The sequence below is a fragment of the Jaculus jaculus genome, chromosome 1 (assembly GCF_020740685.1).
Source record: "Jaculus jaculus isolate mJacJac1 chromosome 1, mJacJac1.mat.Y.cur, whole genome shotgun sequence".
In the NCBI taxonomy this organism is placed as follows: Eukaryota; Metazoa; Chordata; class Mammalia; order Rodentia; family Dipodidae; genus Jaculus; species Jaculus jaculus.
In genome coordinates this window covers 274,802,062-274,826,536 of record NC_059102.1, presented here as the reverse complement: position 1 = coordinate 274,826,536, position 24,475 = coordinate 274,802,062, and the positions used below count along the sequence as shown (strand labels likewise).

General features: G+C 40.7%; 1 protein-coding gene across 3 annotated transcripts in view; it reads left to right on the top strand.

Moving 5' to 3' along the window:
* The window catches only part of Ap1g1 (adaptor related protein complex 1 subunit gamma 1), a 122,170-nt gene that overhangs the window by 36,737 nt on the left and 60,958 nt on the right, over nucleotides 1-24,475 (top strand). For all 3 annotated transcript variants that reach the window (XM_004659555.3, XM_045146608.1, XM_045146601.1), the window contains one exon: nucleotides 15,692-15,816. In XM_004659555.3, coding sequence (XP_004659612.1) covers nucleotides 15,692-15,816 — 125 coding nt within the window. The remainder of the gene's footprint in view (nucleotides 1-15,691; nucleotides 15,817-24,475) is intronic.

The following is a 24,475-nucleotide window of genomic DNA, read 5'->3' as shown; positions in this document are numbered from 1 at the left end:
CATCCCTACAGTCCTTGAGACATTTGTTTTGATGGTGGCAGCTAGCTTAAAGATTGACCAGGACCTGGATTACAAGTATTTAAGCATTTTCTTTTGTTACTTTTCCTGTGCATGATATTATATGGAAAACTCTCGATAGGTATTTTTATGTTAAAGAAATTAAGTGAATGTCAAGTAGTAGCAGTTGTTTTTTTCTCATGTCTCAATTGCTACAACTTAAAAAAAAATATTTATTTGAGACAAAGAGGCAGGGAGTGGGAGGGAGGGAGGGAGAGAATGAGTGTGCTGGGGCCTTCAGCTGTGGCAAATGAACTCCAGACGCATGTGCCACCTTGTGCATATGGCTTATGTGGGTCCTGGGGAATTGAACTTGGGTCCTTTGGCTTTGTAGGCAAGCACCTTAACTGATAAAGCCATTTTCAGCCTTGCTACAACTTCTGTGCAGATCTGTCTGACTGCTGATTCTCCCCCATTCACAAATGTATAATTGATATATCCAGTGCTTTGAGGGTGATGTTTTTAGTTCTAAGTGCTAGCTTTTCATATTTTATATGTTTATTTATTTTCAGCCTAGGGTAGTTTTACTATTGCTTTTATTTCTTAGTTTTAAACATGTTAAATATACATAATAATAAATTTCATTATGACATTTTCATACCTCTATATTATTAATTTTCTTCATATTCATTTTCCATTGATGCAGAATTTTGGGCTTCATGAGGGGTCCCTCAAATTTATGAACTCCAAGTTTGGGTTCTGTTCTATCTTTAACAAATAATTGATACAGACTCAAAAAGGATAAGTTATGAATTATTAAGTTTATATAGGGAGAAATTACAAATTGTGTGTTTTATTTAAGGAAGATTGGGATCTGAGAAGGAAGGCTGGAGCAGAGTCACAAACACATGAGAAGTAGGAAACACACTATCATTTGGAAAACACTGCATAGTTTATTTATAAGGGTCCTTTTAAGAAAAATTGAGTTTCTTTTTAGTGAAAGACTGGAATAGAGCTGCAAGCATGTAGAGGGGAGTTCATAAAGCCCATTTAAAAGAAATTGAGGTTTTAAAGAAAAGACAGCATGTGGAAGTTAGAATTTAGGAGCTTGTGTAAGGAGATTTAGCAGGAACACACACACAGTCTGCCATGTGCTTTCTAAGAGGGCAAATACATGATTAAGTATAGGAGACAGTGGTTCTACTAATTAGAATTGAGGTACTGCCGGGCATGGTGGTGTACGCCTTTAGTCCCAGCACTCAGGAGGCAGAGGTAGGTGGATCACTGTGAGGTCGAGGCCAGCCTGAGAATAATTAGTGAATTCCAGGTCAGCCTCACTAGAGTGAGACCCTACCTCAAAAGACCAAAATAAAATAAATAATGTAAAATTGAAGTACTAATATTAGAAGAAAGTTAGAAAAGGTAGACTGGATTAGAAGAAAGAGTAGGCAAAAGCAACAACTTTGTTTTTTTTTTCTTAATTTTTTTGTTCATTTTTTATTTATTTGAGAGTGACAGAGAAAGAGTCAGAGAAAGGGAGAGAGAGAATGGGTGTGCCAGGGCCTCCAGCCACTGCAAACAAACTCAAGATGCGTGTGCCCCCTTGTGCATCTGGCTAACATGGGTCCTGGGGAATCGAGCCTCAAACCGGGGTCCTTAGGCTTCACAGGCAAAGGCTTAACCGCTAAGCCATCTCTCCAGCCCCAAAGCAACAACTTTCTACTATGGATATATTCCTACATATATTTGCTTTTGCATAGAATTGTCTTTTTGTGTGTGTATGATGTGTATGCATGTGTACATGTTCATGTGATTGCAAGTGTGGAGGTCAGAGGACAACTTCAAGTGTTGATCCTTGTGTTTCACCTTGTTTGAGGCAGGGTCTCTTGAGCATCATGGTAGCTCGCTGACCCTCGAGCTTCCAGGGATACTCCTCCTCTGCCTTCCATGTCTGTGTATGCACACTGGGATTGCAAATGTTCATGCTACTGCTTCCAGTTTAACATGATGAACTCAGGTACTTATACTTGCATGGCAGATGCTTTATCCACTTAGCCATCTCTCCAGAACCACCAATAGTTTTTAAAAACTTGTAATCAGTACCTTCTTTTATATTCTTACAGAGATAGAAATGGAGTCGAAGCCTAAAGAAAGTTGTAATGTTTCAAGTTACAAGCTTTTGCTACATTAAGTTTGATCCAAGTGACTTATCTTTTTTTGTTTGGTTATTTTTTCGAGGTAGGGTCTCATGTCTTACTCTAGTCCAGGCTGACCAGGAACTCAGTCTAGTTCCAGGCTGGCCTCATACTCATAGTGATCCACGTAGCTCTGCCTCCTGAGTGCTGGGATTAAACATATATGCTACCACACCTGGCTCAAGTGATATTACGTGATATAATCTAAAACAAATAAGTATCCATATATATATATGATTTTTTTTGTTTTGTTTTTCAAGGTAAGTTCTTGCTGTAGCCCAGGCTGACCTGGAATTCATTATGTAGTCTCAGGGTGACCTCCATGATCTCATGGCGATCCTCCTACCTTTGCCTCCTGAGTGCTGGGATTAAAGGCTTGTGCTACCACGCCCAGCAAGTATCCATATATTCTTGTTGTTTGATTTTCAGTAGAAACATTAAGTAGGGTTTATAGATATCTAAAATGTTAGGAATTGGTTGATCTGTTTTAAAGATTCATTTCTATAACAGTTAAATAAAATGACATAGGCTGAGGGTGTGGATTAGTGGTAGAATACTTTCTTAGCCTATGTGAGGCCCTGCATTAAAAAAAAAATCACTTTCAAGGTGTACGTGGCATTTTGGAGATATTTTGGAATTTAATTGTTTGAACAAACTTAATTTTTATCTGGAAAATATGAATATTCAAGAAGCTGGGCTAAAAATTTTATACAAAGATTTTTTCTGTGTGAGGATAGGAACTATAATTGTGTGTGTGCATCTGGACATGTGTGTACATGCATGTGGAGGCCAGAGGACAGCCTCAAGTGTTGTTCCTCAGGAACACTGTCTACTACTGGCCAGACACTCATTCAGAACTTTGCTGGCCAACAATCCTACAGGCCCTCCATTCTTTTCTTCCCCAGTACTAGGATTATAGGCTTAACATAGAGAGCAAATTTTAATTTGCATCCATTTTCAGCAGAAATATGTGAACTGCAATTCAATTTCATAAAATTTACAACTGATAAAGTAGACTTACATATCCTGTTTTTTTTTTCTTTTCCTTTTTGGCCTTTTGTTTGTATATTTGTAATACACCAAGGTTTCCTTCCAGTACAAAGAAATAGCAGTTCATTCCCCGTTATTGAGTGGGTGGCTAGGTAATTGAACCCCGGCTCAGCAGGCTTTGCGATCACTTTTAACCACTGAGCCATCTCCCCGGCCCCTGTTTGTTTTATTTATTTTCTTTTTCAAGGTAGGGTCTCACTCTAGCCCAGGCTGACCTGGAATTCACTATGGAGTCTCAGGGTGGCCTCGAACTCACGGCGATCCTCCTACTTCTGCCTCCCAAGTGCTGGGATTAAAGGCATGCGCCACCACGCCTGGCCCCTGTTTGTTTTAAATGTGGGTTCTTAGGATCAAATACAGGTCCTCATACTTGTATGTTAAGCATTTTACTGACTGAACTCTCTTCAGCTACAAATTATAATTTTATATCCCTTACTATTTCCTTTACTTGAACAATTCATGATGACCCCGTTCATATCAGTAATTTGGTACCCTATCCATTAGAATTTCCTTTATAATATGCCCATAAAAAGGTTCATATCTTGATTTACTCACCTGTGTATATAAATAACAGCCATTTTTGTTTAAGTGTTTGTAACAGCTACCTTTTATTGCATTTTATTTGTTAGGTGTGCTGTTCATTATGGTAGTCAGGATGTGTGTGCAGCCACTGAACTCAAAACACAGCTGGTTCAGAAATGTAGCTGGTTCATTGATGGTGAATATTAAAAGGAATTAATTCAGTTATTGGAATACGTTTAAGCATCTTTTAAATAACTTGGATATGTAAGTCTACTTTCTACAGTTGTAAATTTTATGAAATTGAATTGCAGTTCACATATTTCTGCTGAAAATGGATGCAAATTAAAATTTGCTCTCAATGTTAAGTATTGCTATATTTAGAAGCCTCAATACACAAAAGTGTAAAATATCTAATAATTTTTATGGTAGTTATATGTTAAATGATACTCTAGATAAGTTGGTTAAATAAAATACATTATTAAAACTAATCTTACCTGTTTCTTTTTAATTTTTACCACAGTATCTAGCATGATGCTGTCAATTGGAATAAAATATGAAGAGCTGGGCATAATGGTATATGCCTGTAGTCTCAGCCCTTAGGCTGAGATAGGAGAATTGCTGCAAAGTAGAGGTTTGACTAGGCTATATAGTGAGACTATCTTAAAAACATGAAGAGCCGGTTGTGGTAGTACACGCCTTTAATCCCAGCACACACGAGGCAGAGGATTGCCGTGAGTTTGAGGCCATCCTAAGACTATTGAGTGAATTCCAGGTCAGCTTGAGCTAGAGTTGAAACACTACCTCAAAAAACCAAAAAACAAACAAACAAACAAAAAAAAAAAAACCCACACACCCAAAAATGAGGGCTGGAAAGATAGCTTAGTGGTTTAGGTGATTCTCTTCAAAGCCTAAGGACCCACATACAATTTTTCAGGAACAACATAAGCCAGATGTACAAGGTGGCACATGCGTCCAGAGTTTGTTTTCAGGGGCTGGAAGTCCTGGCACACATTTTCTCTCTCTCTCTCTCTCTCTCTCTCTCTCTCTCTCTCTCTCTCTCAATCCTTTCTCTCTCTCAAAAATAAGTTTTAAAAAATTAAAAAAAGAAAAAATAATATGACCCTGTGGTGGCTTGATTCAGGTGTCCTCCATAAACTTAGGTGTTCTGAATGCTAGGTTCACAGCTGATAAAGATTTGGGAATTAATAGCTCCTGGAGACAGTGTATTGTTGGGGGCAAACTTATGGGTGTTATAGTTAGTTTCCCCATGCTAGTGTTTGACATACTCTCCTGTTGGTATTGTCCACCTTATGTTGGCCAAGGGCTGATGTCCACCCTCTGCTCATGCCATCCTTTTCCTCCTCCCATCATTGAACTTCCCTCGAGCTTATAAGCCAAAATAAACCCTTTTTTCCCCCACAAGCTGCTCTTGGTTGGGTGATTTCTACCAGCAATGCAAAGCTGACTACAATAGTAATGTTGGTACCAGGAGTGGGGTTGCTGCTAGACACCTGACTGTGGCTTTGGCCTTTTGGAGCTGATTTTCAAGAGGAATGTGGAAGGATTTGAAACCTTGGCCTAAGAGACACCTTGCAGTGCTGTAAGTACAGTTTGATGTATTATTCTGGTCAGAGTTGAAAGACCTGAATTTAAACTATGGACTCTGAGGTTTGGCATCTGAGGGTGAGAACGAGCTTTGCTTGGACTGTGCTAGAAGCAGTTTGTGTGAGAGGCTTTCTGTTATGCCTGTGTCCTGAGAAGTTGTACAGGGTTGCTTTGCATAGGAATGGACCAATGTGGGCAGAGGGATATGGCACAGAAAGAAATCTTTAGACCAAAGCTGCTGCCTGTTTCGTTGCAACTGAGAGATTACAGCCATTGAGATTGGGCCAGATGACCTGCTTTGGAACCACAGAAAGAATGTAGTCTTTTGAAGGGGGCTGAATGCTCAAGGAGTGTTCTATTCTTCAAAGTCTGTTTTACCCCCCTCCTCCATTAACAAATTGGCACTCTACTTAGTATTGTGGAATATAAGAACTGTGGGAAAGAGGGTTATTAAGTTTGCAGCATGGTCTTGTTTTCTGGAGATGGCCATGAGCAGTGCGTAGCAGTTTTGCTGGGTGTGAGGATGGACTGTGGTATGCTTATTTTCATAGTATCATTTGTAAAACTGTTATGTGAGTCTAGCTTTACATAAATATTAGGAAATTGAACTCTGGGCCATTGGTCTTTGCATAGAAGTGTCTTTAACTGCTGAGCGTTCTTTCCAGCCCCCAAACTGTGTTCTATATATATTTCATTTGAACACATTTTATTTTTTTTTTTCCAAGATAGGGTCTCACTCTAGCCCAGGCTGACCTGAAACTTACTGTGTTACCCAGGCTGGTCTCAAAGTCATGGTGATCCTTCTACCTTGGCCTCTTGAGTGTTGGCATTAAAGGTGTATGACCAGAATGGCTAGCTTGCTGTCTTTCTCTTCTCTTTCTTTTCTCTCGCCCCTCCCTCCCTTCTTTCGAGAATGGGTGTGTTGGGGACTCCAGCCCCTGCAAACAAAGTCCAGACACATGTGCCACCTTGTGCATCTGACTTAATGTGGGTCATGGGGAATTGAACCTGGGTCCTTTGGCTTTGCAAGTAAGCGTCTTAACCACTAAGCCATCTCTCCAGCCCCAGAATGGCTTTTTAAAAAATATATACCCTTTAAATCAGTGAAAATGTCTAACTCATTGGTTGGTATGCTATAGGAATTTACTAAATTAGATAGAGAAAAATGTTTTAGAGATCAAGCTCTAGTGGTAACCATAGCATCTCACAACAGAACCTCATACTTTTAGAAGTAAGTACAAAAAAAAAAAAAATAAAATAGGAAAGAGTTCATTGTCAGTTATCTGGGATGCCAGGAAGAGAGAGGAGAGATTGCTATGGTAAAGCAGTTATATTTAGGCAGATGCTGAACAATCTTGACAAAGGAGAATTTGATAGTGGATGACATACAAAGTGAGAGTTTGCAGAAAAAAAGCATAGCCATGGTGGTCATTAGATATTAGGAGCACATGCTTTTCATCAAGCCCCACCAAACACCTGCAGCAATTGTAATATAATAACATAGGAATTATTCATAGATTAAGGTATTTTAGAAAGACTGCCCTTCCCATTTACTGAAATTGTATTTTCATAAGATTCTAGTGTTAAATGTGTCAAATTATATATCTATCTATATCTATCTGTATATGTATATATGTATATAGATACACATATCTATCTATCTATCTATCTATCTATCTATCTATCTATCTATCTATCTATCTATATACGTTTTGTTTTTGAGGTAGTGTCTCATTCTAGCTCAGGCTGACTTGGAATTTACTATGTAGTCTCAGGGTGGCCACTAACTCATGGCAATCCTCCTACCTCTGTCTGGCTCACAAATGCTGGAATTTTAAAGGTATTTACCACCACGCTTGGCTTATATGTGCTTTTTTTAATTAATTTTTTTTTTATTTGAGAGAAAGGCAGAGAGAGAGAGAGAGAGAGAGAGAGAGAATAGGCATGCCAGGGCCTCTAGCCACTGCAGATGAACTCCAGATGCATGAGCCACCTTGTGCATCTGGCTTAAGTGTGTCCTGGGGAATCGAACCCAAGGTCCTTCGGCTTTGCAGGCAAGCATCTTACCTGCTAAGCCATTTCTCCAGCCCCCCTCCCTTTTTAAAAATAGGACTATTCTAAAACTCATTTTAAAAACTATTTCAGGGCCGGGCGTGGTGGCGCATGCCTTTAATCCCAGCACTCGGGAGGCAGAGGTAGGAGGATCGCCGTGAGTTCAAGGCCACCCTGAGACTACAGAGTTAATTCCAGGTCAGCCTGGACTAGAGTGAGACCCTACCTCAAAAAAAAAAAAAACTATTTCATTTATTTACTTGAGAGAGAAGAGAAGTGGGGAGGGGGGATGTGCATGCCAGGGCCTCTAGTCACTGCAAAAGGACTCCAGATGCATGTGTTACCTAGTGCATCTAGTTTTATATGGGTAGTGGGGAATCGAACCTGTGTCCTTAGGTTTCACAGGCAAGCACTTTAACCACTACGGCAACTCCAGTCCCTCAGGTTTTGGTTTTTTTTTTTTTTTTGAGGTAGGGTTTCACTCTAGCCCAGGTTGACCTGGAATTCACTATGTAGTCTCAGACTGGCCTTGAACTCACAGTGATCCTCCTACTTCAGCCTCCCTAGTGCTGGCTTTAAAGGTGCACGCAACTACCTTAGAGTGGGGGTACAGAGAGGGTAGGAGGGAGGTAACTAGGAAGGAAGGGAGGGAGGAGAGAGACTGTGAGAATGTGAATGAGAATGGGTGGGCCAGGGTCTCTGTCCACTACAAACGAAGCTCCAGATGCATGTCCCCCTTTGTACATCTGGCTAAGCGCATATTGGGTAATGAACTCAGGTCGTTAGGCTTTACAGGCAAACACCTTAATTGCTGAGCCATCTCTCCTGCCCCTCAGTTTTTTTTTCTTAGTATTTTGGGGAGAGATGGCTTAGTGGTTAAGGTTCTTGCCTGTGAAGCCTAAGGACACAGGTTTGATTCCCCACTACCCATATAAAACCACATGCACTAGGTAACACATAAGCCAGATATACAAGGTGGCACATGTGTCTGGAGTTTGTTTGCAGTAACTAGAGTCCCTGTCTTGCCCATTCTCTCTCTCTCTGTTTTTTTTTCTCTTCCCCTCAAATAAAAGTAAATTATATGTGTGTGTGTGTGTGTGTGTATATGTATATATATATATGTATATCTGTATGCAATATATATACATACATACATATGTATGTGTGTGTATATGTATATACATATGTGTATATATATATATATATATATATATATATATGTATACACACACACACACACACACACACACACACACACTATTAAACTTTAGAGAGGAAAGACTTCCTCTAAGTGGTTCTTCCTCCATGTATTAGCTTTTTTAAGCCCAAGTCCTTTCAATTTTTAATTTAGTTTTTTCCTTCTTAGTCAGCTACTATTTTTCTTTGGGATGGATAATTATAGTTGGTTCATGATAAAGCTCCATTCTATCCTTGTTTTTCCATCACTTAGATTCTCTGTAGGCAACTGGTGTGTCAGTTTCTTAAACTTTCTTATAGATACATCTATAGGTCATTGTGACATACTGCTTACATTGCCTACTCATTGATCTGTCCTTACGATTAACCCATACTAATGTATAAAAAAACTTACTCATAAAGAGTGTCCTTTGGACCTGAGGATGACTCAGTGATAGAGTGCTTGCCTGGCTGACTGTAGTTCCACAAAAAATAGAGTGGTCTCATTTGCTTTCCCTCCCTCCCTCCGCCCCTCAAATTACTATTTATTAAATTAATTACTATTTATTAAATTACTATTTATTAAATTAATTTCTTTTTAATGGGCACTTGTTTTTATTCTTGGTATTTCAGATAATAAAATTGAATAATATCCATTATTTTCTACCTGTGAATAAGTATAAATTTTTTAAAGAATTGCTGAGTCAGAGGTTTAATGTTTTTGTATTGTAAATAGATCAGACCTTCTCTCTGTCTGTATCTTGTGTCAGTTTTTATATTGTCATCATCATGTTTTCTTGTTTTTTTGTTGTTGTTTTTGTTTTTTGTTTTTCAGGTAGGGTCTCAGGCTAACCTGGAATTCACTATGTAGTCTCAGGGTAGTCTCAAATTCATGGCCATCTGCCTACCTCTGCCTCCCAAGTGCTGGGATTAAAGGCATACACCACCACACCCAGCTCTTGTTTGTTTTTGAGGTAGGGTCTTGTTCTACTCCAGGCTGACCTGGAATTCATTATGTAATCTCAGGGTGGCCTTGAACTCATGGCAGTCCTCCTACTTTTGCCTCCCAAAAGATGAGATTAAAGACATGTGTCAGCATACCTGGTTATTGTTTTTCTTTTGTTTTTTCAAGGTAGGGTCTTATTCTAGCCCAGGTTGACCTGCAACTCACTCTGTAATTTCAGGCTGGCCTTGAACTCACCTGGCTATGTAACAATTTATTTTAAATATTTTATTTATTTATTTGAGAGAGAGGGAGACACAGAGAGAGAAAGAATAGAGAAAATGGGCATGCCAGGGCCTCCAACCACCGCAAATGCACTCCAGATACATGTGCCACCTTGTGCGTCTGGCTTACATGGGTTCTGGGTAATTGAACCTGGGTCCTTAGGCTTTGTAGGCAAGCACCATAACCAGTAAGCCATCTCTCCAGCCCCCTGTGTAATAATCCCTCCCCCCAAGGTAGTCTCTTGCTCTAGCCCAGGCTGACCTGGAATTCACTATATAGTCACGGGTTGTCCTTGAATTCATGGTGATTCTTCTATCTCTGCCTCCCAAGTGCTGAGATGTTAAGATTAAAGGTATGCACCACCACTCCTGGATTAATAGGTTTTTTAAAAATATTTTTTAATTATTGGTAACTTCCATAATTACAGACAATAAATAATGATAATTCCCTTCCTCTTCACAACTCCAGTCTTCATTACATACCCTCTCCCTCTCAATCAATCTCTCTCTTATTTTGATGTCATCATCTTTTCCTCCTGTTATACTGGTCTTGTGTAGGTAGTGCCGGGCACTGTGAGGTCATGGATATTGCAGGCCATTTTGTGTCTGGAAGAGTGCATTGTAAGGAGTCCTATCCTTCCTTTGGCTCTTGCATTCTTTCTGCCACCTCTGAGCCCTGGAAGGCTGGAAGGTGTGATAGAGATGCCTTAGTGTTGAGCAGTCCTCTGTCACTTCTTCCCAGCACTATGGTATCTTTTGAGTCATCTCAGAGGTCACCACCATCTGAAAAGAGAAACTTCTCTAACCAGAAGTGAAAGTAGCATTAATATATGGGTATGACCATTAAGAAAAGTGCTTACAAGGCAGTTTGGTGAGCATAGTATATGCATCTAGCCAGATACTAGCAGGCTTTACACCTAGGGCTCATGACTCCCCCCCCCCCAAAAAAAAAAAAAGGAAAAAAAAGTCATATAGAAACCTACTGTTTTGGACAATGGTGTATCCAGAAGCCATAGTTTGTTACTAGAAAATTTTCAGTTTCAAGGATATTTTTGAGGCTGACCTGGAACTCACTATGTAGTGCTAAGATGGTCTTTTTTTTTTTTTTTTTAAATTTTTTATTTGAGAGAGACAGACACAGAGAGAAAGACAGATAGAGGGAGAGAGAGAGAATGGGCGCGCCAGGGCTTCCAGCCTCTGCAAATGAACTCCAGACGCGTGCGCCCCCTTGTGCATCTGGCTAACGTGGGACCTGGGGAACTGAGCCTGGAACCGGGGTCCTTAGGCTTCACAGGCAAGCGCTTAACCGCTAAGCCATCTCTCCAGCTCCAACTAAGATGGTCTTGAACTCACAGTGATCCTCCTACTTCTGACTCCCAAGTGCTGGGATTAAAGGCATGAGCCACCACACCCAGCTCCATATGACTTATTCATACCCTCTTAGATTTTGCTTAACCATTCCCCCACCCTTCCTTTACTCAGTCTCTTACCCTGATCTCACTTAGGGCTTTCAACCCCAAGTAATCTGTTTTTCTACTTACATATATACACTATCTATCCTCTTAAATCCTCCCCTTTATGTGTGTCTCTTGCCTTATTGCTATAGCTAAGATTTTTAGTACTGTATTAAACCAAAATGGGGACAGTGGACACCCTTCTCTTGTTCCTGATATTAGTGGAAAAGTTTCAAGTTTTTTGCCATTTATATTATGCTGGCTGTAGGTTTGTCTTAAATAGCCTTTATTACGTTGAGATATGTTCCTTCTATTACAAGTTTCTTGCTTTAAAATATGTTTTTATTTATTTGAGAAGGACACAGAAGGGGGGACATATATGTATATGTGTGTGTGTGTGTGTGTGTGTATGAGAGAGAGAGAGAGAGAGAGAGAGAGACATAGAGAGAATGCGCGCGAGAGAAAATGGCACGCTAGGGCTTCAAGCCACTGCATATGAACTCTAGACACATGCCTCTGCTACTGAGTTTTCTTATACTCACATAGAAGTATTTTTCATTTTTTAATATTTTATTTATTTATTTGACATAGAAAGAGGGGGGGGAGAGAGAGAATGGGTGCAGGGCCTCCAGCCACTGCAAACAAACTCCAGATGCATGCACCTCCTTGTGCAATTGGCTAATGTGGGTCCTGGGGAATTGAACCTGTGTCCTTTGGCTTTAATCCCTTAACCACAATGCCATCCCTCCAGCCTCAGTTTTATATATCTTTAAGATTGTAGTTTAAGGTGCCAGGTGTAGCTCTCATACTCCAGGGAAACAGCAGAAGTGACCCTAGGTGTTGAGTTTGTGCTGTTCAAGTGTTCTGGTATACTGGGTGGAACAGTTAACTGGCAAATTTTAAAATACAAGTGAGTAATATATACCTTCAGTCCAATCCAGCACGGAGTATTTATGCAGTAGTGGGGATTAAAACAAAGAGATAATCTAATAAAGCCAAAGTCCCTAAAGTTCTGTCCTGCCCCACACTTTTAATTTTGTCAACTGGGAGGTTGAGATTTCTTGTGTGAAATGGGTTCCAGGTTAGCCTGGGACTAAGTCAGATCCTGCCCCCAATTTCAGAAGAATAAGACAAAGGCCCTATAAATCAGGAAACATCAAAGGCAACAGTAGTCAACCCCAAAATGCATCTTATTTGAGAATGGTAAAGCCAACCAAGAATATGTTATCACATAACCTGCCCTGACTTGGAAAGAGATTAGCACTTCCAGTGCAGGCCTGTGTACCTGCCTTTGTTAAGTAGGCCCTGTTACCTTTTGGGATAGCTTCTAATCTCACCAATGCTGAATTCCCACCTTGATCCCTCTCTGTTGCACTGTGGGTCTGGTGTTCTAATTGGCTGAGCTGGATGCTGTGCAGCGGGGGTGCGGGGTGGGGGGTTGTGTTGAATGAGTTCTCTGGAGGTTTATGGTCCTTACGGTTGGGTGATGGGAAGTTTTATAAGATGTGTGGAGTTGTACTGAAGCTGCTCAGCTGGTCCTGTTTGTGTTGTCCTTCAGCAACTGCTCAGCTGGTCCTTGCTGTCTTCTTCTTCAGGTTTTTTTTTTTTTTTTTAATATATGTTTTTTTGTTTGAAAGAAAGAAAGAAGCAGATAGAGAATGGGCATACCAGGGTCTCTAGCCGTTGCCCTTAGATGAATTTTTTTTAAAAATATTTTATTTATTTATTTGCAAGTGAGAGAGAGAAATAGAGAATGAGTGGGTGAGCCAGGGCCTCTAGCCATTGCAAACAAACTCCAAATGCATGTGCCACCTTGTATATTTGGCTATATGTGGGCACTGTGGAATGGAACTTGGGTCCTTAGGCTTTGCAAGCATGCCTTAACTGCTGAGCCATCTCTCTTGCCTGCTGATATTTTCTCCAAGGTTGCATTTGCCTTTTGACTTTGTTTATAGGGCTTGGAGTAAGTTTTCTTTTAACTTGGTGGTGATATGTTCACTGTGGTCTTAAAGGATTTCTGCTGAATTTTCTGTTAGAGATAGATACTTACATGGTATTGGGAGTGTAGCTTACTGGTGTGCAGCTAGCGTGGCATACAGTGGCTCTGGTTTGATCCCTAGCACCATTAAGATGGAATAATAAAATAATATTTTAAAATATTTAATTTATTTGAGAAAGAGAGAGAATGGGGGGAGGAAGAGAGGAGGGGCAGATATATAGAGAGAATGGGTGTGCTGGGGCTTCCAGCCACTTCATTTTTTGATTGGGTTGCTTGATTTTTTTTTTTTATTTAGTTTAAAAAAATTTTTTTTTTTTTTTAGATTCTAGATACTAGACCTTTGTTAGAGCTGTAGCTGGTGAAAATTTTATCACATTCTGTGGGATGTCTATTGTTTCTGTTAATGATGTATTTTGGGGCTGTAGAGATGGTTTAGTGGTTAAGCGCTTGCCTGTGAAGCCTAAGGAGCTCGGTTCGAGGCTGGATTTCCCAGGAGCCACATAAGCCAGATGCACAAGGGGCACACACGCGTCTGGAGTTTGTTTGCAGTGGCTGGAGGCCCTGGCACACCCATTCACTATCTATTTGCCTCTTTCTCTGTCTGTCTGCCATTCTCAAATTAAATAAATAAATACAATACAATACTTTATTTTAAAATATTGTATTTATTTATTTGCAAGGAAAAAGAGAATGAGAATATGAATGAATGAATGAATGAATGAGAGAATGATAATGGGAATGAAAAAGAATGGCCATACCAGACACATGTGCCATTTTGTGTATCGGGCCTTAAGTGTGTCCTGGGGAACTTAGGCCTTCAGGCTTTTCAAGCAAGTGCCTTTGACTGCTGAGCCATCTCCTCAGCCACTTGGCCATTTCTTCATTTGTCCAGATAAATGATAAAGTACATCAAAGCTATTATTAAGTTCAAGAAGGGGCAGATTTAACTATGTAGATTCTTAGGCCCTAAAGAATTATTTAATAATTGTAATTATTATTTTGTGGTATTGAATATTGAACCTAGGACCTCATACATGCTAGACAAGTGCTTTATTACTAATTATATAAAGAAGCAGTCATACAAAAGTTTAGGTTATTAGCACTACTGTGGTTTTCCCTGGATTTTGTGTGTTTGATTTCTTGGTTTAAGTCCTAATTTAGTGCTTCCCACATGATATTAAAGTTAGCTTTGCTTTTTGTTCATCATTTCTACCTTTCTGATGTTTAGGATACTTGTTTGTGCTTCAATATGTTTCCACTTGATGAGTTTGATTGTCAAAATAGGAACCATATCTTAAGCATATGCATTAGGTGCTCATTTAATATCAGCTAGGGTTTAGTAGTATATCTTAGAATACTTTGCTTGTTTGTATGAAACTAGAACTAAGTTCAAGCCAGGTGTGTTGGTGCATGCCTTTAATCCCAACACTCAGGAGGCAGAAGTAGGAGGATTCCCATGAGTTCGAGGTCACCCTGAGAATGCAGAGTGAATTCCAGGTCAGCCTGGGATAGACTGAGACCTTACCTCAAAAAACAAAACAAAACAAAATAAAGAACTAAGTTCATGCTTGCAGATCATTTGGGTAGTGAGAGCTGTATATGACCTCAAAATATGACCTATTCTGTTTAGTATTATTTTCTTAAATTTTTAAATTTCTTGGTTGTTCTTTTTTTTTTTTGTGGTAGGGTCTCACTAGCTCAAGCTGACCTGGAATTCACTATGTAGTCTCAGGATGGCCTCAAACTCACGGTGATACTCCTATCTCTGCCTCACAAGTGCTGGTATTGAAGGCGTGTACCACCACACCCGGCTCCTGTTTACTATTATTAAAATCCAGGGCTGGAGAAATGGTTTAGTGGTTCAGGCACTTGCTTTTGAAGCATAAGGATCCAGGTTTGAGTCCCCAGAACCCATGTGAGCCAGATGCACATGGTGATACATGCATTTGGAGTTCATTTGCAGGGGCTAGACATCCTGGTACTCCTTTCCTCCCTCCCTCCCTCCCTCCCTCCCTTTCTCCCGTCCGTCTGCCCGCCCTCCCTCCCTCCCTCCCTCCCTCCCTCTGTTCTCTCTCTCTCTCATAAATAAGTAAATAAAAATAAAATATTTAAAAAATATCCAGAAGTTTTGAGGTAGAGGCTTAGGGATCAGATATACAAGGTCATTTTCTGCTGCATAATGAGTTTAAGGCCAGCCTGAGCTACATGAGACCTTGTGTCAAAAAACGTATATTCAATGGATTGTTGTCCTCCCTTACTTAGGTAGTTTGATGATGCAGGCTTATATGCGTTAGTATCTGTGAACCCTGGATAAAAAACATTGCTTGCAAGCTCTTAATTTGATTTTCTTCTCCACCCATTTTCACCCTCACTTCCCTCCCTACCCCCCTCTTTTTTTTTTTTTTTTTTTGCAGTTGGAGTGCCTCAAGCTTATTGCCTCACAAAAATTTACAGACAAACGAATTGGGTATTTAGGAGCAATGCTGCTATTGGATGAAAGACAAGATGTCCATCTTCTCATGACCAACTGCATCAAGAAGTAAGTCTTAACCTTTTACTGTTCTTCCTTTATAATGAAGAGACTAAGCAAAGGAAAAGAAGGGTAATGCTTTGCATTTTAGGCATATAGGTGGAAGTTAGCAATGAAAGAAACATTTGGATCTTTTTTTAAAGTTTATTTTTGTTTATTTTATTTATTTATTTGAGAGCTACAGACAGAGAAAGAGGCAGAGAGAGAGAGAATGGGCGCACCAGGGCTTCCTACCACTACAGACGAACTCCAGCCACATGTGCCCCCTTGTGCATCTGGCTAACGTGGGTCCTGGGCAATTGAGCCTTGAACCAGGATCCTTAGGCTTCACAGGCAAGCACTTAACCACTAAGCCATTTCTCCAGCCCAACATTTGGATCTTCATGAAACAGAAAGCATTGACAAAATATGGGTCTTCTTATCATATGTCCAGGACATTTGAATGCCATGGATAATATTACATTTATTTGAAAAATTGCTAGTATTCCTTAAAAGAATTCTGTACTAGAAAGTTACGAGTCCAGGTGTGTTGGTACATCCCAGCCCTCGGGAGGCTGAGGTAGAAGGAGCACCATAAGTTTGAGGTCAGCCTGTATGTATGGAGTGACTTCCAGGATAGAGTGAAACCCTACCTCAAAAAAACTGGAAGGAAAAAGAAGAAAGTTACGGAAATTCTGCTGTTCTTAGATGGTTAAAAGTGCATTCTGGTTTTACTTTGGTTTTGGTTTGGCTATAAAATTAATCTTTTCTGATTTCGTTTTAAATTTTTTTTAAAATTTATTTGAGAGAGAAAGGCTGATAGAGAGGGAGAGGAAGTGGGAAAGGGGGGAGTGAATGGGCATGCAAGGGCCTCTAGCCACTGCAAACAACCCCAGATACATGCATCACCATGTATATCTGGCTTACATGGGAACTGGGGAATCAAACCTGTGTCCTTAGGCTTCATAGGCAAGTACCTTAACCTATAAGCCATCTACGTCTCTAGCCCCTGATTTCTTGTTAGTAATATTTCTGTATTTGACAGAAATTTAGGTAGGGAGACAGAGATATAGATCAAAATTGTAGATATTAATTTTTTTCAATTTTTCCTGTAGGAACTAGTGTTCTTTGACAAAATTTTTCAATCAGTAATTTAAAAAAATCAAAACAAAACACCTTTAACCACTGAGCTATCTCTCCAGCTCCAGTATTAGAAAATTTCAAAAAGGCAGGTTACAAATTTGGTTGTAATTACAGTATAGCCTTTAAATATCTTCAAGCTGGGTGTGGTGGTACATGCCTTTAATCACAGCACTCAGAAGTAGGAGGATCACTGTGAGTTTGAAGCCAGCCTGGAACTACAGAGTGAGTTCCAAATCAGTCTGGGCTAGAGTGAGACCCTACTTCAAATACTACCCCTCCCCCAAAAGTAGTCCGCAGTTTTTGAATTAGGAAGGATTCTTATTTTTTGTCCATGAAATAAATATTGAAAAAACGAAATTAATTCATATATTCAGTTTTATTGTACACCTGCTATATGCTGTTATAATTGCTAGTATGGAGAATGGAGAAAAAATGAACAGAAATCCTTGGTGACTTGGAGTATACATTGTGGCTGCTTAGCAGGATTCTTGTACACGTTTATTTTGGATAGGGCTCTGAGAGTTTCTTTCACTTTGTTCTTGCATGCTCTGTTGCCCCCAGTATTCAGTCTTTCAATCACATGCAGACAGTTGGCAGTTCTGCATGACAGCAAGTTTATGTTAGAGACTTAATACCAAGCTTTTGCTAGGTTTGTAGCTTGGTAAAGCATGAAGAATGCAGTATATAGATGAAGAAGGAATATTTTTTCAAAACAGGTCTTTCTTGTAGCTCAGGCTGATCTTGAATTCAGGATTTTCCTGCCTCAGAACCCAAATGCTGACTTTAGAGGTGTTGTACCACCATGTATAGCTGTGTTTAGTTTGTTTTTTAAATGCGCTTATATATATTTATGCATGTGTGTGCATGCATATGTAGAGGTCAAAGGACAACCTTCGATGTTGATCTTTTCAGGTACCTTCCACATTTTGGATATTAGAATCTCTCGTTGGTTCAGAATTAACCAAGTTGGCTAGACTTAACTAGCCAGTAAGCCCTGAGGATTACCTGTCTTTACCTCTCCAGCTTTGGTATCCACTCCCTGCTGTAAACATGGTTGAGCAAATACCTCTGTAGTGAAGCATGGAACATTGAGGGTAAATGCTCAGTAAGAGAAACTGGGTCTGTTGGTAGTTCTATATTCATCCTTTTCAGGTATCTCCATATTTATTTCCATATGGTTGTACAAGTTTGCATTCCCACCAACAGCAAATGGGGGTTTCTCTTTCTCCACATCCTTGCCAACATTTGTTGTCATTTGATTTTTTAATTAATGATTGCCATCCTTACTAGTGTAAGATGGAATCTCATAGTTGTTTTGATTTGTGTTTCCCTGATGGTTAGGGATGTTGAACATTTTCTTATTTTATTTGTTTATTTCTTTTTCTTTTTTTTTTCCTGATTTTTCGAGGTAAGTTCTCACTCTAGCTCAGACTGACCTGGAATTCACTATGGGTGAATTCCACAGGGTGGCCTCGAACCCACAGTGATCCTCTTACCTCTGCCTCCCAAGTGCTGGGATTAAAGGCATGTACCACCACATCCGGCCATCTTTTATTTATTTATTTATTTATTTTGAGAAAGAGAGAATATTTGGTGCACCAGAGCCTCAGCCAGGGCTAATGAACTCCAGATGCTTGTGCCACCTAATGGGCATGTGTGACCTTGCGCTTGCCTCACCTTTGTGTGTCTGGCTTAGGTGTGATCTGGAGAGTCGAACATGGGTCCTTAGGCTTTGCAGGCAAGCACCTTAACCACTAAGCTGTCTCTCTGGCCCAGTGTTGAACATTTCCTTAAGTGTGTGTCAGCCAATTGTATTTCTTTTTTTTTGAGAACTCCCTATTCGGTTATCACATTTTTTTCAGTGGGTTGTTTGATTTCTTTCTTTCTTTTATTTATTTATTTATTTATTTTGCTTTTTCGAGGTAGGTCTCACTATATAGTCCAGGCTGACCTAGAACTCACTATGTAGTCTCAGGGTGGCCTTGAACTCATGGTGATTCACCTACCTCTGCCTCCTGAGTGCTGGGATTAAAGGAGTTCACCACCACGTCTGGCTTTGTTTAATTTTTTTGAGTTTTTTATAGATTGTAGATACTAGGCCTCTGTCAGTAGTATAGCTGGTGAAATTCTCTCCCATTCTGTGGGTAATCTGTTACGTCTGCTTATGGTATGTTTCTGCAAAAGCTTTTTAGCTTCATGAGATCCCTCCCACTGGTTAAGAGATTGTTAAATTTTCTAGGCTACAGGAGTATTGTTCAGGAAGTCTTTCCCCACTCCTACCATGGTGAATTCCTCCTATTTTTTCTTCCAGTAGTTGAAGAGTTTTAGGTCTTGTATTGAGGTCTTTAATCCATTGTTAATTTCTAGCTTTAAAGCATTGTGTTCTGATAAGATATAGGAAGTTACGTCAATTTTCCTGAATTTATGGAAGCATGCTTTATGGCCTAATATATGATCTATTTTGGAGAAAGTTCTGTGGGCTGCTAAGAATACTGTGTAGTCTGTAGAACTGGGGTAGAAAGTTACATCAATGTCTGTTAACTCTAGGTGGTCTCTGGTGGTTTGAGCTTTTTTTTTTCCCTGTTGGTTTTCTGCTTGGATGATCTGCCTATTGATGACAGTGAGGTATTTTAAGTCCCCAACTATAATGGTGTTGGTGTTTATTTGTTTTCTTGTCAATAAGTTTTGTTTAATAAACTGTGGTGCAACTTTGGTGCATGTAGATTTCTGATTGTGATGTCCTCATGTTGGTTCATTCCCTTGATGAATAAGAAGTTGCTTTCTTTGTCCTTTTTGGTTACTGTTAGTTTTATGCCTATTTTCTGAGATACTAATATAGTAACACCTACTTGTTTTATATTTCCATTTGCTTGGAATACCATTTCCTATCCTTTCACCTTGAGGAGGTCTGTCTTTAAGTGACGAGGTGAGTTTCTTGAAGACAGCAGATAGAAGGGTCCATTTTTCTGATCCACCCTGTTAACTTTTGTCTTTCTATAAGTGAGTTTAGACCATTAATATTTAAGGTTGTACCTGTAAGATTCAATTTAATCCTTGCCATAATATGGTGCTTTATGGGGTTTGTTGCTTTCTTGGGCTTTGTACTTTTTTGAGCCTGCTGTAGTTTTGGTTGTTGTGATCTTCTGTAGGCTCTTCAGATTGTCTTGATTCTTCTGTGTGGAGTATTCCCTGGAGTATTTTCTGTAGGTTTGGATTTATGTTCATAAAATTGTAGAGCTGACTTTTTTCATGGAAATTTTTCCTTTCACCATCTATTATAAGGGCTACTTTTGCTGGGTACAGTCATTTTTGTTGGAAGCCATAGTGTTTTAGACTTTGAAGTACTCCTTCCTAGACGCCTCTAGCTTTAAGGGTTAACTATATGTGCCTTGGAGAGTTTTTTCTTTGGTCTTGCTTATTTGGTGTTCTGTGAGTTGCTGCTGCTGCTTCTTTTTTTAAAATTAATTTTATTTAGTTTTATCTATTTGAGAGCAACAGACAGAGATGGAGGGAGAGAGAGAATGGGTGCACCTGGCCTCCAGCCACTGCAGATGAACTCCAGATGCATGCACCAACTTGTGCATCTGGCTTACATAGGTCCTGGGGAATCCTTGAACTGGGATTCTTTTTTTTTTTTTTTTGGTTTTTTGAAGTAGGGTCTCATTCTAGCCCAGGCTGACCTGGAATTCACTATGGAGTCTCAGGGTGGCCTCGAACTCATGGCAATCCTCCTACCTCTGCCTCCCAAGTGCTGGGATTAAAGGTGTGCGCTACCACACCCGGCTTTGAACTGGGATTCTTAGTCTTCACAGGCAAGCGCTTAACTGCTAAGTCATCTCTCCAGCCCCTGTGAGCTTCTTGTATCTGGAAGGGCCTCTCCTGTGCGAGATTGGGAAATTTTTCTTAAATAATTTTGTTGAGTATGTTCTCTTAATGCCTCTGGCCTGGATTTCTTCCCTTTCTGGTGTACCCATGATCTGGATATTTGGTTGCTTTTGGTGTATCCCAAAGTTGCCCTGTATTTTGTTCCCATGATTTTTTGAACTTGGCAATATTTTTGGGCTCCTGATCAGTTTCTTCTGTCTTGTCTTTCAGCTTAGAAGGTTCTGTCTTCCACATGACTGACTGTCTTAGTGGGTATTCTAGAGAGGTGGTTTTTTTTTTTTTTTTTTTTTTGAGGTAGGGTTTTGCTCTAGCCCAGACTGACCTGGAATTCACTATGTAGTCTCAGGGTGGCCTTGAACTCATGGTGATCCTCCTACCTCTGCCTCCTGAGTGTTGGGATTAAAGGCATGTGCCACCATGCCTGGCTCCTCTAGAGAGGTTTTTAAAAGCTTTATTTGATTTTTCCTTTTTTTAAGTGTTAGAAATTTTATTGAAGTTAACATTCCATCAGGTCAGATCAAATTGCAAGAAATTCCAAGCATACAAACAACCATCTGTATTAATGTGCCATCTTCTCCAAATGTCAAAAACATGGATGATACAAAAAGTATCTTTAGAAAGTCAAATTTACTGTCCATTTGTGCTGGGTAAGAATCATTCACTTCATGAAATCCATGTTAAAGGAACCCTGTCTTGGTTGTTCGTTATCACAGCATTCTTGTATAAATCCATTCTCCTCAATTCCCCACAGTGGGCTGCCATCTTGATTTCTCAGTGGAAGGGTCCATTTGAAACTCGTCAAGCAGACTGGGTATAAATGTTTCCATCAATGTCTACTATGTTGAATAGGCCTTTATTCCATCTGGGGACTTACATTTTTGCTATATAAAATACAGACTTTTCCATACTTCCTTTATTCTAATAGATTAAGCTCTATCTCAGTCCTCAAAATGGCACACCTGGGATAAAAGCTGTATTTGTTCATAGCCATCAGCAACCACATTAATTTTAATCTTGTAAATTACCAGGGCAGGAAGGGGCTCTCCTGGCGTGGTCCCCTTGGGGCTCCCACCTGCAGGGGCCCTCCTCCCCCATGCCCACGGGCTTGGTCCAGGCCGTAGCTGTGCAGGGGAGCCCCGGGCCCACAGGCTGTCACATGGCACCTGCAACCCTGGAGGGTGGCGAGCTGAGAGCTCTGATTTTTCTTTTATGTTGTGTTGCTTTGCATTGTGTCCATCTCTCTCTTTTTTTTGTGGTATGATTTCATTTTCAGGTTTGATTTTCTTTTTTTTTTAATTATTTATTTATTTATTTGAGAGGGACAGACAGAGAGAAAGACAGATAGAGGGAGAGAGAGAGAATGGGCGCGCCAGGGCTTCCAGCCTCTGCAAACGAACTCCAGACGCGTGCGCCCCCTTGTGCATCTGGCTAACGTGGGACCTGGGGAACCGAGCCTCGAACCGGGGTCCTTAGGCTTCACAGGCAAGCACTTAACCGCTAAGCCATCTCTCCAGCCCTCAGGTTTGATTTTCTTGATGACTTCTGGAATTCATTTTTGCATTTGATCATATCTTCATTAAGGTTAATCAGCTGGCTGTTGAGATCCTCTAATTGTTGACTTACCTTTAGTACATTTATCTCTCTTTTGAGGCTTCTCAGGTTTTCAATTTAGTTAAGCCTAGTGACAAAAGCTGTGTGCTCTAAGAGATGATTCTGCTCAGTATCACTGATGTGATTGTTGGTTTTTTGATCCTTTCCTTCCAGTTTAGCAGTTCTTTTGATTATTTGTCACATAGCTTGTTGTGTTTTCATATTGTGATTCAATTTCTGCTGTTTTCACTATGATTTCATTGGTGGCTTTCTTGTAGGACTAGACCTCCTTGGTGGAGATCTCTGCATTTTCTGACTTGTGTTGTATTTTTGCATTGCTGCCTGCCTATCTCAGGGAAAAGTATTATTTTATTAAGGGGAAGCAAGTGTTTGTCCTTGTAGGATCTTCAGTGAGTGCTCTGTTTTAAATATGAACTGGATTGGTGTAGGATGGGTTAGAACTGCAGATGCACAGATTATGGAGATTGCAAGTACATCAAAGGTACCCGGGGAACTGAGAGCTCAGGCCTACTCACTCCGCTTGTGTGCACTCTTCAACACAAAGGAATCGGGTTGGGGAAGCTGGGGATCTAGGGGCAAGAGGCCAGCTCCTACAGTGGTCTGTGCACTCTCTGGCTCAGGAGGACAGGGATTTGGGGATCCAAGGGCTAGCTGCTCAATCAGGAAGCCAGAGCAAAAGGCCTTCTTCTACAGCATACGCAGGGACCAGGATGCTCCAAGCCAGCAGCAGGAGTACCATGACCAGGGAATTGGGAGGTAGGGAATGAACCAGGAGCTCTGGCCTACTCACTCCAAGTGTGCAACCACCGGAGCAGGGGATCCAGGAGTTGGGGACCTAGGGGCAGGTCAATCAGGAAGGTGGAGCCAAAGGCCTGCTTCATCAGCACACATGCAGGGTCCAGGCAGCCCCAACAGAGCTGCAGGGGTACGGGGACCAGGTAACTGAGAATTGGGGAAGGAGCCAGGAGCTCTGGCCTACTTACTCTGCCCACTCTTTGTAGCAGGGGATCTGGGAGTTGAGGACCAAAGGGCCTGTATCTGCAGTAGGCACACAGGGTCCAGGCAGCCCCAAGCCAGCATCAGGGGTTGGGGTATTGGGACCAGGGACTGGGAGGTTGGGAGGGAACCAGGAGGCATGATCTACTAACTCTGGAGCAGGGGATCTGAGAGTTGGTGACCCAGGAGCTAATCAGGAAGGTGGATCAAGGGGTTTACTTCCCAAGAAACTTTATGGTTTTTTGAGGTAGTGTCTCACTGTAGCCCACGCTGACTTGGAATTTACTGTATAGTCTCAAGGTGTCCTTGAACTTATGGCCATCCTCCTACCTCTGCCTACTGAGAGCTAGGATTAAAGGCATGCACCAGTATGCCTGGCACCAAGAAATCTTTAATTTTTTTTTTAAATTTATGGCTGGAGGGATTGCTTAGTGGTTAAGGCATTTGCCTACAAAGCCAAAGGACTCAGGTTCGATTCCCTAGGACCCACGTTAGCTAGATGCACAAGGGGGCGCATGCATCTGGAGTTCGTTTGCACTGGCTGGAGGCCCTGGCGTGCCCATTCTGTCTGTCTTTCTCCTTCCCTCTTTCTCTGTCAAATAAACAAATATAAAATATTTTTAAAAATTTTTATCTGTTTGTGTATGAGTATCTCAGGGTCTCTAGCTACTACAAATGGACTCCAAATGTGTGCACCACCTTGTGCATCTGGTTTACATGAGTACTGGGGAATTTAGCCTGGGTCCTTGGCTTCTCAGGCAAGTGCCTTAACCACTAAGACATCTCTCCAGCTCTCTTTTTTAAGAGACAGTCTCATATGTAGCCCAGGCTGATCTTGTATGTATGTATGTAAGAGAGAGAGAGAAAGAGGCAGATTGAGGAAGAACCAAGTACCTCAGGTCCTCTAGCCACTGCAATGACAGATGCATGTACCACCTTGTGCATGGGCTATATGTGGGTACTGTGTAATTGAACCAGGGTCCTTTGGCTTTGCAGGCAAGCACCTTAAACACTGAGCCATCTTTCCAGCCCCTGAATCTGGTATTTCAAGAAC